At 43.2% G+C, this 16,207-nt stretch overlaps 2 protein-coding genes and 1 long non-coding RNA gene across 9 annotated transcripts; 2 read left to right on the top strand and 1 right to left on the bottom strand.

The window, feature by feature from the left end:
* Nucleotides 1–503: 503 nt before the first annotated feature.
* tmem141 (transmembrane protein 141) lies at nt 504–6,071 on the top strand. Of its 6 annotated transcripts, none has more exons than XM_055513492.1 (8): nt 504–762; nt 1,192–1,332; nt 1,803–1,877; nt 4,774–4,840; nt 5,149–5,232; nt 5,326–5,433; nt 5,615–5,657; nt 5,956–6,071. In XM_055513492.1, the coding sequence occupies exons 3-8, from the start codon at nt 1,833–1,835 to the stop codon at nt 6,017–6,019; spliced, it is 411 nt and encodes a 136-aa protein (XP_055369467.1). In that variant the 5' UTR covers nt 504–762; nt 1,192–1,332; nt 1,803–1,832; the 3' UTR covers nt 6,020–6,071. The 6 variants fall into 6 exon arrangements, with proteins under 6 accessions (XP_055369467.1, XP_055369466.1, XP_055369465.1 ...); XM_055513491.1 differs by having other exon boundaries at nt 1,192–1,396; XM_055513490.1 differs by having other exon boundaries at nt 505–762; nt 1,192–1,877.
* Nucleotides 1,579–3,169, bottom strand: LOC129604945 (uncharacterized). Its single transcript, XR_008696322.1, has 2 exons — nt 2,122–3,169; nt 1,579–1,880 (listed from the first exon to the last, which is right to left on the bottom strand). It is a non-coding gene; the product is annotated as an uncharacterized LOC129604945 (long non-coding RNA).
* Nucleotides 6,072–8,660: 2,589 nt separating the features above from the next.
* sapcd2 (suppressor APC domain containing 2) lies at nt 8,661–16,126 on the top strand. Of its 2 annotated transcripts, none has more exons than XM_029168689.3 (6): nt 8,661–9,685; nt 11,658–11,791; nt 13,833–13,979; nt 14,171–14,272; nt 14,428–14,538; nt 14,635–16,126. In XM_029168689.3, exons 1-6 carry the CDS (start codon nt 8,860–8,862, stop codon nt 14,761–14,763), a joined length of 1,449 nt encoding a protein of 482 aa, XP_029024522.1. In that variant the 5' UTR covers nt 8,661–8,859; the 3' UTR covers nt 14,764–16,126. The 2 variants fall into 2 exon arrangements, with proteins under 2 accessions (XP_029024522.1, XP_029024521.1); XM_029168688.3 differs by having other exon boundaries at nt 8,665–9,685; nt 14,425–14,538.
* The last annotated feature ends 81 nt before the right edge of the window (nt 16,127–16,207 follow it).

Below are 16,207 nucleotides of genomic sequence, written 5' to 3'. Positions count from 1 at the left end.
TTCCATCCATCTGTCAATATGGCAAGTTAGATCCTGGGTTCTTGGTATGATCAGCTTCAGGATGCCTCATGGACACCAGCCAGTTGGCTGAGTGGAGTCTTCTCGCTTACCACACAGTGCAGTGACACTATTAACCACAGAGCCACAAATAATAGTTTAGCTCCTTTGTTTTCCTGGTTAATGTTCTCCATAGTTTGCCCTTTAATATACGAGGGGGGCAAATTAAAATGTAAATCAATTTGGACAGCATGTGGATGCTGATGGGCTATTGTTTAAAGGAGTCATATCATACTTTTCATTCTAAAAAATATTAGAGTTTAATGTCTCAGTAAGGTCTCTGTAAATTTTCATCCCATAAAACCCTTTAGATCGTCCACACTGCCCCTGTCAATATGTGGTTCTCACTCCCCATCAGCAAACGCTGTTTTCTGGGCGTGTCGCAAGCGAAGCTGCTCAACACACCTCTGTGCGGAAGCGCATACCTTTTTTGTTGTTGTTGTTTTTTTTTTTTTTAAATTGGCTCCATGGATACGAGCCACCGCACGGTTACAATACAATAGGTGGCAGTAGTGCGACATTGAGAATGCAATCCACCGCAATCCTCCACAGAAGAAGAAGACCCGCTACAGAACTGCACAACATTAGCCAGCTGATTCGTAGCGTTGTAGAACCATACGTCTACGATCCCGAATCTGACCCTGAAGCTGAAGAGGAGGCTGTTGAAGTCGCCACATTTCGGCTGATGCAAGATGTGTCTCATTGGTAATGTCGCATTTACTTCAATTTAATTGATTTATGTAATTTGCAAAGCGACTAGCGGTTGCTAATGCGAATGCTAAATGGCGTGTGCAGCTTGAATATTCACAACACGACTTACCTGGAAAACTCTCGTTAATAGAAAACACTACTTTAGCTTACATTATACAAATAAATAAGTTTGAGAGCATAGCTGAAATAATATAAATACATTTTAGATTTACACATTTCACTGTTTTTGTCTTACTTGTGCTGCTGCTCTGACAATTTTATTTTAAAAATGTGCATTAATATTTAGAGCAATCACTGCATGACCTTCCTGGGAACAAAAAGCATTGGTTCAAATTATATATTGACCTAACGTATTTTTACTGCTTTTAATTGTTTTTTGTCATTCTTGATAAATTTGACAGTAATATGTCTCTGTATCTGAAGTTGTTACAGGTATCTAGTCTACAGAGGCTAGTGAGCTGGTGCTGAGAATTCCTGGGGTGAAGAATCTGAGTTGCCATCTCTTCATGCTTGGGTTGTAGATGAAGGCAGTTTCCTGATGGATAAAACACTAAAACACTCATAGTATGATTGATGTAGACCACCTGTGGAATAACTCCTTTACCATTTGAGTAAAAATGTGTTTTTTGTGAGTGCAACACTCATTAAGAATTTTTTTATTTTATTTATATATAATTTATATGCTTTTTATTTATGGCCGATTCAACTTTATAGCTTACCATATTAGAAAGAGAAAAACATGTAATTTCAATACTATGATTTCCTAAATAAAAGTGTTTTACCTTCAGAAACAGAGTTTAGTGAAATACATAATAGTTAAAGCCAACTTTATTGTAAACCAAAAAAATACACCACTACTCCAAAGTTAGAACAAACTGTTACCTTCACACTCCAATGTGCAATGTATAGGTTACTGAGTTAATTAAGAGGTCTGGGGGTTTGAGGTCAGAAGCTTTTGCAGGGCCTTGAAGACGAAATGCATGAAAGTAGGGTAAACAGGGAGATGTGGTGATCCTTGTTCTCATCACTATTAGGAAGACTGAGCGGAAGCAGTCCTCTACCAGATGGAAGCTGTGGCTGTCCTCACCATCACCTCATCAAAACAAAAGGTACTGCAATCAGAATTGTAGATTAGACCTACATTATTATGTAGGTCAAAACCTTCTCTAATGTAAGAACACACAATACCAGACAAAAAATTAAACCAAACAAGAGGACAGGCCTGTCTGTGCTAAAACAACTGTTACAACAATTGTAACAGTTGTTACAATTCAAATATAAAATCTAAACAGTATATACCAATTAAAATCTTCTATTACCTATCTTACTGTTGGTACATACAAACGTACATACCTTTACTCCTGAGCTGGGCAGCAGATGTCCGTGTACCAACAGTCTGCAGTGATTTCTCTGTTTGACAGCCTCCTTGCATGTGGGCAACTGGGATTTGCCCTCCTACAGTATAGAAAAGACTGTTACATTTACTGTAAATTGTATTGGTCCTACAAATATAATGGCTATGGTACAAGCTATCGGTAACTGACCAGATAAGCAGCAGGTATTGTAGAGATGTGACTAATTAGCAACTAAGCTTGAAACACAACACAGTAATCATTCCAACTAATCATGTTAGAATTTGATAGAACAATGACATAACCCCAAATCACAAGTTGATTTAGGCTGTGACACAGGACTGGGTAATAAACATAACCGCGTTCATCTGCAGGTTCTTTTTGTAGCGATCGACCAGCTGTAGCTCTAAAGTGCAAAGGCCTAAAGGCATGCTAACGGCTAACGCAACACAAACAGGAGCGGCAGCACGTCAACAGGACAAAAGCTCGATCCACCGTTTCCTGCCTGTCGCCGATCGAAGGCCCATCACTATTAGCTGTTCCCCACACAGGTGTGTGGTTGCACCAACTCAGAGTAGCACATTTGAAAGGGACAAAGGCTCGGTTGACTCACTGTAGCCGTTAGCGACGCTAGCGATTAGCTTGTCTCACATGTGGGTAACTGCATTTTAAACAGACCCAACTAACATATTTAGATATCACAAGTATCAAGCACAAACTTACTACAGCGAGCTAGATCCACCGCTTCCTGTCTGTCGCCGCTGGAAGGGCGATAACGATCAGCTGTTCCCCGCAGGTGTATGAGATTACAGAAAAAGGACAGACGCTAGACCCACCGCTCCCTGCCTGTAGCCGCTCGATGCCGATAGTCATTAGCTTTTCTCCACACAGGTGTGTGGCTGCAGGAGCCCACATGAGCACATTTGAAGGGGACAAAGGCTCGGTCGACTGACTGTAGCCGTTAGCATAGCTAGCTAGTAACTTGCCCCACACATAGGTTACTACATTTTAAACGGACAAACTAACATTTTAAAACATTATAAATATCAAGCATGTACTTACTGCAGTGAGTGGATGGCGGACTTTAGGAATAGGTCCTTTTTTTCCCAACAGGAGCCGTGAAACAAACCCAGCATTGTACGCACCGTTGTTTGAAATGCACATACGTATAAATGCTGAGGCAGTGTTTCTGGCACCGGTCCGTTAAAAATAAAAGTGACCCACAAATCCTCACTTGTTGATCCCTTGGTAAAGTGAATAGACTTTGGTGTTGGTTAGAACACCTAAGAACTGAACTATTTCTATGGGAGGACTTGGGCGCTGCCGTGCTGGTCTGTTCACGGTGAGTGAGAGGGGGGAAATGGCGGAAGTCCAGTTTTGGTTCGGGATCATTGTGGGGGTGGTGGTTCAGGATTTGCAAGGAGAACTTTCAACCAGTATGACGAAACCTGGGGAACGGCCTCAGAACAGTAGATCTCTCTCTCCATTGGATGAGAAAATTTACGTTTTCAAAATGTGAAAAAAGCAGGAAATGCATTTCTACCGTGCTCAGTGTGTGTATATGTGACCCATAGAGTCATAGGGACGCTCCAAAATGTCTAAAAAGTGGATTTTGCATGATATGAGCCCTTTAAATCAGTCTGTATTTAAACTGAAAATCTGGATTTAATCTCATCTGATGTGTGTCCATGTATGTAATTAGAGTTAATACTTAAGAACATAAAATCTTTATCACTATTTTCTCTGTTCGGTCACATGCTTCATTGTTCTCCAATGTAACTCGTAACAGATGTGGAGCTGCAGCACTGTGGCTCTGTGGTAACTTAATCCTCTGTTACTCGTGTCTTTGCCGCAGTTGGATTCTCTCCATATTGTTGCATCTCTTCCTTCCCACACATCTGCAGTCTGCAGGAGAGCCTCCACCTCGCTCCGAGTTCACCAGAGCGGGTCACAGACATCAGCGTGCGTCTGTCTCACACGCTTAGGGCCAAGTTTACTTAGGGTGGCTTCATTTAAGCACCAGCCTTGACTGGTTTAGCTATTTAGTTTAACTCAAAGCTGCTGTAATTATGCGTCAAAATTAGTTTAGAGTTTTAAAAAGTGACAGCCTCAGTGTGAAAAGTGGAAAATACAAACCTAAATAAAACCTATAAACCTAAATATAAAATGTTTTTATTTTTCTATGCGGTGCAAAAAAACGTCGTCATCACATTTTTATATTTGTCACTAATGTATATGTTTTGTGCTCTGTTTTCTGTGCATATGTACTTTGAATTTAAAAGGTTCTAACGCTGTCTTGAACGGTGGAGCTGCAGTGTCGCCTCCGCTGCTCAAGGTGTCGCCAGTGCGACATACAAACATCTTCACATACGCGATTCTTCCTTTCTAGCACGGAAGTCTGATCACAACCCAGTTGTGTTTACACTCCATTATTTTATTAGTATATTGCTTTACCTTTTTATAACTTCATAACAACAGTAGAAATGGTGAATCTCGGTATCACTAAGGTGGACGACGCACTGGCAGCAAAACACCCCGTAGGTTTTCTCACTTGTACATGTTGATGATGCGTGGAGAAAACATGACCATCACTTTTATATTACTGTGCAATGTACCTGGAAAACGTCAGGGTAAGAGTTTTGTCTCCTTTCAGGGTCTGAAGACTTATGCTGCATGTCAGTCTCAAGCCTTCATGAAGGGGACTGTGAGTTTCATACTTGGTGAGTTTCTGTAACTGAAAAATTGAAATAATTTTACTATCATTGACACAGAATCAGCTACATCTAGTAGTAGTACTAGTACTAGTACTAGATGTAGCTATTAAAAATATGATTTTAAGCCCCTGAGTTAAATAGTAGCTAAATGCTAACAGGCACACAGGCTGACCGTACATAAAGTGAAGTGAACAGTATTTTAACCAGTGTTTACCACAGGAGGGAGCTGCATCAACAAAGCACGATAGATTTCAGTGATTCAGGATTCAGCAAGACATTCATGCACAGTGTGTGTTTTGTACATGCGTTTGCAGGAGCTGCAGGACTATTTGCAATTCAGACGGCTTTTCAGAGAAAGTTTCCATATCCTTTTCAGTGGAACGTGCTCATCTCAGTGGGTGAGAAGCGACACAGAACTGAATGAACTTACACCTACTAGTGCTTCAGTAATTCTGTGTCCTGTGTAATTCCTGCTTCGTGTCGTCTCCCAGTGGCAGCGTCAGTGGGCAGTTATACAGTAACTCGCTGGGAAACACAAAAGTGCTCAGACCTCTGGCTGCTACTAGAAACGGGACAAGTCCCAGACAGATCAGCACAAGGTAAATACGTGTACCTGCTTGCCTCTCTATCTGGAAAATTATGAAATGTTTATTTTATTTTGGTACTGATTCTGATGTTTAGAGCAGTATTTTGTCCAGTATTCTCAGATTTACCTCTGCTGGCTGAATAAAGACCCCTGTATACCTTGTTTTAATATGAACATTGTTTTGCTTGTTTCAGTCCCTAAACCAGATGAGTCACAACAACGACCAAAGAGTACAAAGTATGGAGATGTGATGGACTGAGTATGATAATAAATAATAAATGTATTCTATCAATTATATAAAAATAAACCTCCTGAAATGCTATTGTTCAAAAGTTTGGGGTTAAGTAATGTATCTAATATTTACTATTCTGTATGAACGAACTGTAATCTTTAAGACTGAGCTGTCAATCAAATGTCCTTAAAAGAAACAAGAAGATGACACTAATTAACACCAAACTTTTGAACAATAGCATAAATTCTCATTTAATGCATCTTGCTGTATTCTGACTTTCATCTACCATGTTTTCTGAAACAGATTTTTCTTTGGACAAAGATCAGACACTGGCTCGGGTTTTTATCACGTAGAGCATCTAATGTGATATTTCCATTTGTGTTTCACAATAAATGCACAAATGTCAAAACTAAACACTAGTTGCCACTGGTCAGTCAGATTTGTTCTGAAAACAACTCCTAACAACAAACTTACACCATCACCCATATCCTGCCCACATCTTTCCACTTCATGCCTTTGGAATGAAGCAGACGCTGCGCACCAGTAAGCTAGATTCCTCCCACGCCTAAATGTGCGCTGATTAAGCCAACACAAAATGCCAGAAAATAAAACAAGGGCCGAGCAATATATCATTTTGATACTGTATCAAACATGCTATTTTTACACATATTGTATATACCACGGAGGAGGACTACCGTTCTGGCTTGGCTGTCTTCAAAGGAATTTGGGATTTTATATATATATATATATATATATATATATATATATATATATATATATATATATATATATATATATATATATATATATATATATATATATATATTTGTGCACTGTGATTAGACTTACATTGCTGAACTAATTTATTCAGAAAGGAGTTGGTAATGTAAATTCTGCACCATGCTGTGCAGACCATTGAAAACAATGAGGTCTTTCATACTTAAACACCTTGAGTGAACAAGCCAAACCAAAGTCCAAGGTTTTGATTCATGCAGATGAAGAAATTCTAAGAGGAAAACATAAGCTGACACCAGCTCAGTAGGAAATGTCTTTAATGTATTTGTGGGAGAAAGAAGCCTGCATGGTTATCCTGACAGAAGACACAGTTTGAATTAGGAACGATCTGGCTTTAACTCAGCCTGAATCCACCCCCTCTCTTGGTTCCACTTGCTCTCAGACTCCCACAGACTGTAATTCAAATCTGATTTAACACCTTTGAGATTTGAGGGGTTGGAAATCGCTTTCTGTGTCGTTTTGCATCCAGAAAACAGCCGTCATGAATGGCATAATCTCTCAAATCCTTCGTCACATGCACAGGGATACAGCTAACAGAAAAGAGTCCGGGTAACGGAGCCAAAGGATGATAATGAGGAATGTCGACGTGTGTTTGTGTGTGTGTGTGTGTTACATGAGAGGACTCGCTGTCCGATGAAGCTGAAGATGGGTACACGTCCAAAAAATAGAGCTGTGTGAACTGGCCTGTTGGCATGCTCGGCTCTGGGATGGTTTTAAGCCTTCTCCATGTGTGTGTGTGTGTGCGTGTGTATGTGCGTGTGTGTTTGGCTGATTTCTGCAGCAGCAACAGTGATGTATATGCGTGACAAACCCAGAACGAGATAATACGACAGCGAGTGTTCAGTTGTCTGACCCTGCGTGTCGAGTGATCACACTGAGCCGAGCAGCAACTGGATGGTGTGTGTGAGCGTGTGTGTGTCATTCTCGTCTCTCTTCGACTTTTTGTGTTTCTTTGGTTATATAACACTGTACATTGAAATGCACAGGTCCTGTACTTTTTCGAACATACCAAACCAAACCAAACCAGTCATGGGCTAATTCTACATTGGGAGTCTGTATTATTGGGTATTTCAGCATCTAATCGAGTGAACATTCGCTCTGTGCCCTAGAGTTATAATCAATTTTGACAAGTGAATGTGTGAACAACAACTGCTGTTTGATTTATTGTCACAGGACGGGCAGCACATATTTTTCCCCCAGGAGATTAACTGGTCGTGAATTCTAGCTTTTGTATTCGATCAACCATATCTGGTCTGACAGGAAAAATAACCGAGTGTCACAATATCTTTAATCACTACTGAGTTTTTTTTTACAGATAATGACAGGATGGGAGTTCAAGTCTGGGCAGGTCAGAGATGAATGCCAACAGGAATCAAGGGCTTCTCAGTGTGGCTCATCGCTAGAGAGAAAGAAGTTGTCATCCAAGTGTCAGTTCTGATGTGTTTAGATGTGAAAGGTCGATTTGGGATCAGCGTGGAGATGCATGAATGCAGCTATTAGCCTGCCTGATAGAAGATCTGGATATAAGCCACATTACGTAATATATCCGATTCACAAGGAATGAAAGGATCTTTAGACGGGAAAGGAAAAGGAGCTCTTGAGTGGATAGGATTATTTGTTTGTTATTTGTCATCATTGTCACTTAAGTAACTTAATTTGGGGATCAGGCGTCAACTTTAACAAAAAACAAATGTGTGCCAATTTTGGGGGATAACACTGCATGCATTAGTTTAATGTTATGAATGAAAGATACAATCGAATATTTTTAACGAGTACTTTAAATTCTCTGTGTGGGGAAAAGAACTTATATAATAACAGCATATCTTCATATATCCTATAGACATGAATGTTATAGTTGAACTAACTAGTAAATTTACTTTTTTGGTGTGTCTATAAGATTATTATGAACAGGAAACTGAGAGCTATGAACTAAAGAACATTTTATGGGGGGACTTAAATGAAACAAAGAGCTTGTGTTGCCCGTGTGGGGGGCGATCGTTTACTCAGCTCTTTCTGATTAAGATGAGCGGCATAATAATCCAGGCTTTATGAATAACGTCTCGTAACAAAAGCGCAACTCAAACGAGAGCCTACCTCACGCCTCCGCCAATCAACGCCGAGCTCGTGCACACCGCGGCCAATGGCAGGTCCCGGGACGCTCGCGCACAGCCGTTTGAAGGGGAGGTGCTGGTCGGAAAAAGAAAAGTATGGATCACAGAGCGGCGGCGTTTCGCTGCGACGAGACGGTGGAACTGGGAAGAAAGTGCAAGATGTCAGACTGGACCTCCACACAGAGAGACGCGTTTTGTTGATCAGTGATTTAGCGGTGGTTCGTTTAATTGCCCTGTGTGTTTATGTAAAGTTAGCCAACTTTGTGTTGGTGCCGTTTGATTGATCAGTCCGTGCGCCGCCATGGCTCTGATCGCCACTGACCAGGGCTGCAAAGTGAACGGCATGTCGGTGATTTACGGCAGAGTTGGACCAAGAAAAGAGGAGTTTCATGGAAAAGGGGAGAATTTTAAATCGGCCAAATTCCAGCCAAGGGACGCCGAGTATTCCACGGACGGCCTGCCCAAAGCGTTCCTGCACAGCCTGAGGACCCTGTTTGACATCTTGGACGATGGTGGACGAGGCTACGTCCACATCTCGGAGATCGAGAGCCGCTGGCAGGGTGCGGACACCCGGGACCTACCCGGCGGGGTGCTGCCCTGCCTCAGGAGGGTCACCCCGCCGCACGGCTGCCTCACCTTCGAGCGGTTCGTGGCGGGGCTGCGCTACTCCATGCTGAACCCGGAGAACAGCTCTCACTTCAGGGCCCAGGCTGCGGTGCACCCGCAGCAGAACCCGCAGCAGAACCCGCAGCAGAACCCGCAGCAGAACCCGAAGCAGCCCCAGAAACCCGCACCGCTGTCCACATGCAGCGTCGGAACCCGGGCGGAAAACAAGGTCCGCCCGCTGGGCCCGAGCAACGTGACCAACACCCAGCAGCACCGCGCCTCCTCCCTGCAGAACCGGGCCCGGCCCGAGGAAGGGCCCGGCTACCAAGCGTGCGGACCGGCGCGCTACAACGCGGGCTTCGAGAGGTCCGGCCGAAGTTTGGAGCGGATTCCCGTCCCTCCGGAGGGCGCGTGCTACGCGACCGAAGCGGGCCACGGCACCAAAGCAGCACAGCCGCAGCAGAGCAGGGTCCGGTCCATTGAGTCGCTGGCTCTGGAGTCACCGCAGCTCCATGAATCAAGTAAGTGGCATCAAGTAAGACTTATGGGTCAACCTGCAAAAAATATGTATGAAGTATTTGACATATTACATATACGTCATATATTAAGAAAAAACCCTTTCAGAATCTAAGTAAAACATAATGTTTTTGCTGTTGAGTTAGAATTAAATCTCGTGTGAACATTATGTGTATATGGATAAAGTGGAGCTGGTGCATCATTGAATACCTGCCAGTACACAAGGGGAAAAAACACCCTTGAGATTAAACCCCCACGAGAGCCGTTTAAATGCGTGCATAACTGAGCCGATGTTGTTGTCTGACTTCGTGCCAGCTTCAACCTCGCACTGTAAATGAACTGGATCCAGTGATGCGTGTGCTGAAGCCACACCATGGACCGTGTCTGCAGAGCTGGTTCTTCAGCATTTTGAAATTCTAACCCGCATGTCAAAGTGGTCCTCTTGAGGTATCGCTTTGTTCTGTGGGATCAATAAATCTTATCTTATCTAAACTACATGACGGACCTCTTCTTCACTAATTAAATTATATCTGTTAAGGTCAGGTCAGAGGTCATTTCTCTAACTCAGGGTTCTGCAGGGAGTCTGTCAGTGTCTCTGACTAGTGATGGTCACTCGTGTGCATGTTCACATTTATATCCTGTGCCTCATTATCTCCTTCTAAACGCAGACTCACTGCAGTTCCTCTTTTTCCACACACACATACACACACTCCAGTCCCTTTGAGCTCGGCTGATCTCTGTACAGCCAGGCTTGTCTGGAACCATCAGAGTGACAAGCTTACATTTCCTGTGTTTGAGCCCTCAGGCTTTCTTTCTGATAAATGGTACTGTAGATCCACCACACCACTGAATGCTTATATACTTTTCGGTCAGAATTGGGAGTAAATGTGTACAGTAAGATTTACCCTGTGCAAACGAAGGTACTAAAGTAGTATATACATATATACACTGCTTTAAAATACTAAATATAAGAGAAATGTGTTCATACTTTGACAGTGTGTGTACAGTAATCTCTCACATGCAGCCAAACCCTGCTGGATTAGGCCAGATTACATCAGAAAGACCAGGGCTCACAAAATCACTGCACTGGTGAAATCCTCCCCTGCACACGAACACAAATTCCTGACATTCTGTCACTTTCTCTGTCTCCCTGCGCTGTGGTTTACGGGAAAAGACGTGGAACAAGAGCGCTATGTGCATCCGTTGTGACATCTCATAATGGAAATGCAAGAAGTACTAGACAAGTAAAGACAATAGAGCAACAGGCACAAAAATGCCATCGATTCATTAGAACCGAACAGAAGAAATCCAGAAAAAAATGTGTAAAGAGAGAAGATCGTACAAGTAAATAAACCTTGTTAAAGCCTAATTTACAAGTCCTACTTCCCTTTTTATGTTTGTAATATGTTTGTTAACATCAATGTATTAAGGAACTTTCTGCTTGTTACTCTCCCCTCAGCCATATTTCACTCTGCTCCACTTTCATTCAAGCAAATCCACGAATATGATTTAGTTTTTCCTTTAAAAAAATATTTCACAAATTTCATTATTGCTGTTTTATGATTATTGTCTCATATGTTGATGCCAGAAACATTTGCAAAGCACAGCTCCCTCCAGTGGTGTAACACCAGCAGCCCAAGGGATTGATCAAGTCAAGCGTGTTCTACCTACACCTGCTAGAAACATTTAAAGACTGTAATAATGAGTATTTTTTGTAATCCATGTACATTCAATAGTTAATATTTAAAAGGTTTTGATGAAATACTTTAATCCAGTACTTATGCCACCACTTAGTCTGAGTTTCGGACCCACCCGAATGCCATGAGTCTATGTCAGAACATGTAAAAACAGGCTTTCTATCCCTCTGCCGCTCCTAACTGTAGCAACAGGTACAGTCACCTGGTGTTCCACCACAAACGTCTGAGCCGGACTATCGAGCTGTGCCCGAACGGATTTAACACGTGCCTTTTTGTCCAGGTGTTGCGAAATCAGGTTTACCAAGATCTCAAAGCGAGTCGGCCACAGGCTTTACAGGAGGCTCAAGGCGACGCGGGCGGAGTCGGGAAGAGCAGAGGCGACATACCATATCCAATGGAGTGGATTATGGAATGGTTGGTACACACACACACACACACACACACACACTCACACACACACACACTCTATATACGTCTTATGCCAGCGATCATTGTTGATTGGATATAATTGGTAGAAATGAGAAAATGTGAAAAGGGAAAGACTTCTCTATTAGACCTTTTTATATTGGCCTCCACATTCCCCTCCCATCCTCCTGCCCTCTGCCTCTGCCTCCCCCTCTCACTCTGCCCCTCCCACCTCCAGTCGGTACCTCCTCTCGGTCGCTGTCTCTCCCCCCCTGCCCCACCGTTCTCATTCTCTCCAGCTCGCCTCCTCTCCCCCTTGCTCACGGTCTGTGTTGCCGTCTCCGTCTCTTTTCCTCCCTTGGCCTCTGTGTCTGAGGAGGCTGACCGATCGACTCCCCTCCTTCTCCCTCCATCCCTCCCCCTCTCCTCCTCCCCCTTCCCTCTGTCCCTCCCACCCCAGGCCGACTTGGCCCACTGCTGCCCTGATGGTAGTGAGCCGGGTCGGGCCCAGGGGCCTGGTGGAGGCAGAGGACTCGCTCGGGCGGCCTGAGCCAGCCTGGACGGCTGTCTGGGCTGCCTACACCACCGTCTTCATCCCCCTCAGCAGCAGCCTCTACAGCAGCAAGGCCGTGCACTTTTTCCTCTGGGTGAGTAGGACGAGAGGGGCAGTAGGACGGTGAGGGAGGGAGCGGTTGATGTAGAGGACAGAATTTAAAGTCTGTCTATGAGAAAGTTCTGAAGTGAGTACATTTTGAGCCTTTCCTGATGTTTTTTGTGTCAGTCTGTGTGTTACACAGCAAAGTCTGATTGTGCACTGCTTTGTGGATGTGTCTTAAAACATAATCAGCAGAAAATTGATCGGACAAGACTTAAATATTAATATAGAACATCTATTTTTCCTTGGGTTGAACAAACCACGTTTTTCATGGAGCCTGTAAACATCTGACGTTTGACTTTGACCTCCTGTTGTATGACAGAGCTGGTGGGCTTCACTCGGTGCTGCTTTGTGTATGATATTTGAAAGGATGTCATTCTGTCCTTTGTGCGTTTGTCTAAACAACTTGTGTAGAGGATGTCACGTTATTGTATGTGCCTTGTTGTGCGTATTCATGGCTGGTCGTTCAGGCAGCAGAGAGCACACAGACAGACATGCACAGTTTTCCATGACCTTTCAGCTGTTGGCTGTTACTCCCTTCCTGCGTGTTCTATCTGCCCCCCCTCACTTTCACAGTCATATATACTAAACATTGACACTGGCTCATTATTGACACAGAACTCCCGTCTCACATTTTGACTCAGTTACATATGTGTTTTCTAGTGTCCAGGGGAAAAATGCACAAGTGTGTGAAAAAGAGCTTCACTTGTGTGCTTGTGTGTTTCTTTTTCTGTTTTGCTTCTGCGACATGCACCCAAGTGTGTGAGCCATGATCGGTGAATGAGTTACACAGGGATGGAGCAGAGGGTGGATAGAAAGATGACATGCCAGGTGGCTGAATGCCAGCAATGAGGCCTGGACTATGGCAGTGTGCTGCATGGACAGCCTGGTCAGCACAACTCAATGCAGCCTTGCTGGGACGCACACACATCTCTCCCTCTTTCTTTCCCACACACACACACACACACACTCACTGGGGTGGCAATAGTTGAAGTGGGTCTGCTATTTTCCCCATTCTTAGGTTGCTGTGTGGTTGCCATGACGCTGGGCTGATTGCTTCTCTAAACATTGTTGAGGATGGAAGAGAGTCTGGCACAATTGGAATGGCGCCATTGTCTCGGGCAGCACAAAGGAGTTTGCTGCAGATGCCCTTGGGGGGAAAAATAGCAGTTTGTCCATAATGCAGAGTGTTTGGAACTTGGAATCAATCTAATTCAATCGTCAAGTTCTATGGATCGGCTATGAGGGCCAGCAGAATAATGCAATAAACACCTCAAAGCATTGTAGGGCTTGATGAGTCAGTTATTGATGACGTAAAAGAGTTCAAAATAAAATGTAGAAGCACAATGTCTTGTTTATTTTATTGTTTTTTTTTTTACTTTTTAACTTGCACAGTTGAAGCAAATGAAAGAGCTGGAACAGGAGAAGGACTCCCTGCTGGCGGGTCTGGAAGTGGTGGAACGGGCCCGAGAGTGGTACCAAGGCCAAATCCACAATGTCACAGAGAGGCAGCGGCAGGTCGGGCAGAGCTCCCAATGCACAGTGGGTCCAAAATCTAATATTGTTAAAATTTTTTTAACTACTTGGGTGGATACCTGCATGTGTTTAGTCACTAGCCAGGATTGCTGAAATGAAAATCCACTAGAGAGATGTTATTTTACCAAATCCTGTCCTTTTTTAAAAAGTTATTAAGTCGTCCTTTCTCTTTTTTAACCACCTTGAATTCATACTAGGATTTCTTTACTGAAGCCAGCCAGAGTCGCATGAATGTTCTCATTCCCAAACTGCAAGAAGTCAACCGGTGCCTCAATGACCTCATCTCCAGCACTGGGGTGGTGAGTGCCTTTCTTGCAGTGACTCCAAGCACTCTTTTTTATCTGTCAAAATTTAGACTGTGAAGTTATTAAGAAAAGTTAAATCCACAACTATTGCAAATACAATCCAGCCAAATGTTTCTGTAAACCATGCTCCTCTTTCTGTTTCTCAGCAGTCATTCCCTTCCAGCGTTGCTCAGACCCTATCAGCAAACTCCCAGCCTCCAGCTCCAGCTCCTCCACAAGCCATCCAGAGACTGAAGGACCAGAATCGACTGCTTACACAGGTCCAACACGCTCCAGTCTGCCAATACACAGACGTCGCTGTAGCCTCTGGGCGTGCGGTTGCCACTAACTTTCTTCTTTGTTTCTTCATTAATAAGGAGGTGACGGAGAAGAGTGAACGGATCACCCAGCTGGAGCAGGAGAAGTCTGCACTGATTAAACAGCTTTTTGAGACTCGAGCGCGTTGTGTGCAGGACACCAGCACCCTGGACTCCACCTTCATCTGAAAACAATTAAACCCCACCCAGCACCAAAACATTGCCATGTTCCAGTGAGGAAACACTAGGACAAAATGTCAGCATATCTGTCGGTCTGGAACAGACATTGGTAGGATTGAAGCTAACTTGTTTACCTTTGACTGCTTGGTGCCAGTGAAGCACCTTTTACCTGCAACACCCTCAGCTGCTACGTGACCACTCCACTCAAACCAACTCATGCACTACTCAAATGTGAACCGTAGAGTCAAAAGGCTCTGCTACCTTTTTTAATGTTTCCTTTAAAAAGAAACACTCCCATTATGCTGAAACGACAGGATCGGTATCCAGAAATGAGTCAGGAGTCATATGAGGCTACGACCACGTTCTCAATGGAGGCTTTTCATTTTGCTGCTCAACTGCACCGACAGTAGACGAAACATTAACTTTAAAATAATGGTCCAAAATGTAATAGGACAGCGGTTTTGTTGGAATAAAATGCCATAATCTTACAGTTTATTGTAAAACAAATTGGCTTGCTGTGACCTATCATTTAAGTTATTGTTAAAAGATTGATACTTGGATTTAATCAATACTAACAGACTTTACTGTCTTTCACCATTTCCTCCTTTTTATTGTATCTGAATGATATTGTTTACCTGACATTTATTCCTTGGCTTTAGAGTGTTTGATAACTGGCTGTAAGAACAGCTTGTGCTGTAGGTAACAGTAGTATGTTAAGTGTGTTAAGGCCTTCCGTGAAGTTTGAAATGTGCTTTTCTTTTGGTAGATTGAAATAAGAGACGAAAGGACAGTTTACAAGCCGGCGAAACGTCGAGGCAGAGGTTAATGGGAAAAGTTTGGAAGTTTGCACGTAGAAAAAAAAGCCCAGGAGGATAAAAGGCAGCAGGCGATGAATGTGTAGGAGACTGGAGACGACATGAAAAGCACATCATTACTTTGGCCTCCTTCTGCTACGCTCCTGTATGTCTGATCCTTTGCATGGATCATAACAGATTAAAAAAAAAAGATTTCTGTTGGAATTTAGAGATTAAATATTAGCACAATGTTAAATGTTAATTGTCCTCTTAATCGTGGTTCTTCACTCGCAAAGGTTTGGTTTTAGACTAAACTATAAAAACATTTAGCTGTTTACAGGACAAATATTTAGTCATTGTGCCAGTAGAAGCATTGTAGTGTTCTGATGGATCTTCATGGTACTGATGGGACGTCTGCACATATCGTTATGTTCTGTTCTATGTCCTTCTCCCAAATGCTGATTGTGTTTCTTGCTGCTCAAACCTTATATGTGAGTCAAACTCTTGCTTACACTTTTTATTGAAGGTACTCCAGCTGTTGAGAGCTAAAAAAAATAAATCTGGCCGAACGACGCAGACTCTGTTTGGGCTTCTTTCCAGTGTATTTTCCAAAGGATCGAACTCTGAGGAGCCACAGACTCTTGGGGCAAAAGCAGCTG

The sequence above is a fragment of the Betta splendens genome, chromosome 12 (genome assembly GCF_900634795.4).
Source record: "Betta splendens chromosome 12, fBetSpl5.4, whole genome shotgun sequence".
Classification (NCBI taxonomy): Eukaryota; Metazoa; Chordata; class Actinopteri; order Anabantiformes; family Osphronemidae; genus Betta; species Betta splendens.
Note: the sequence above shows the minus strand (reverse complement) of the source record. Positions and strands in the feature narration are given on the sequence as shown.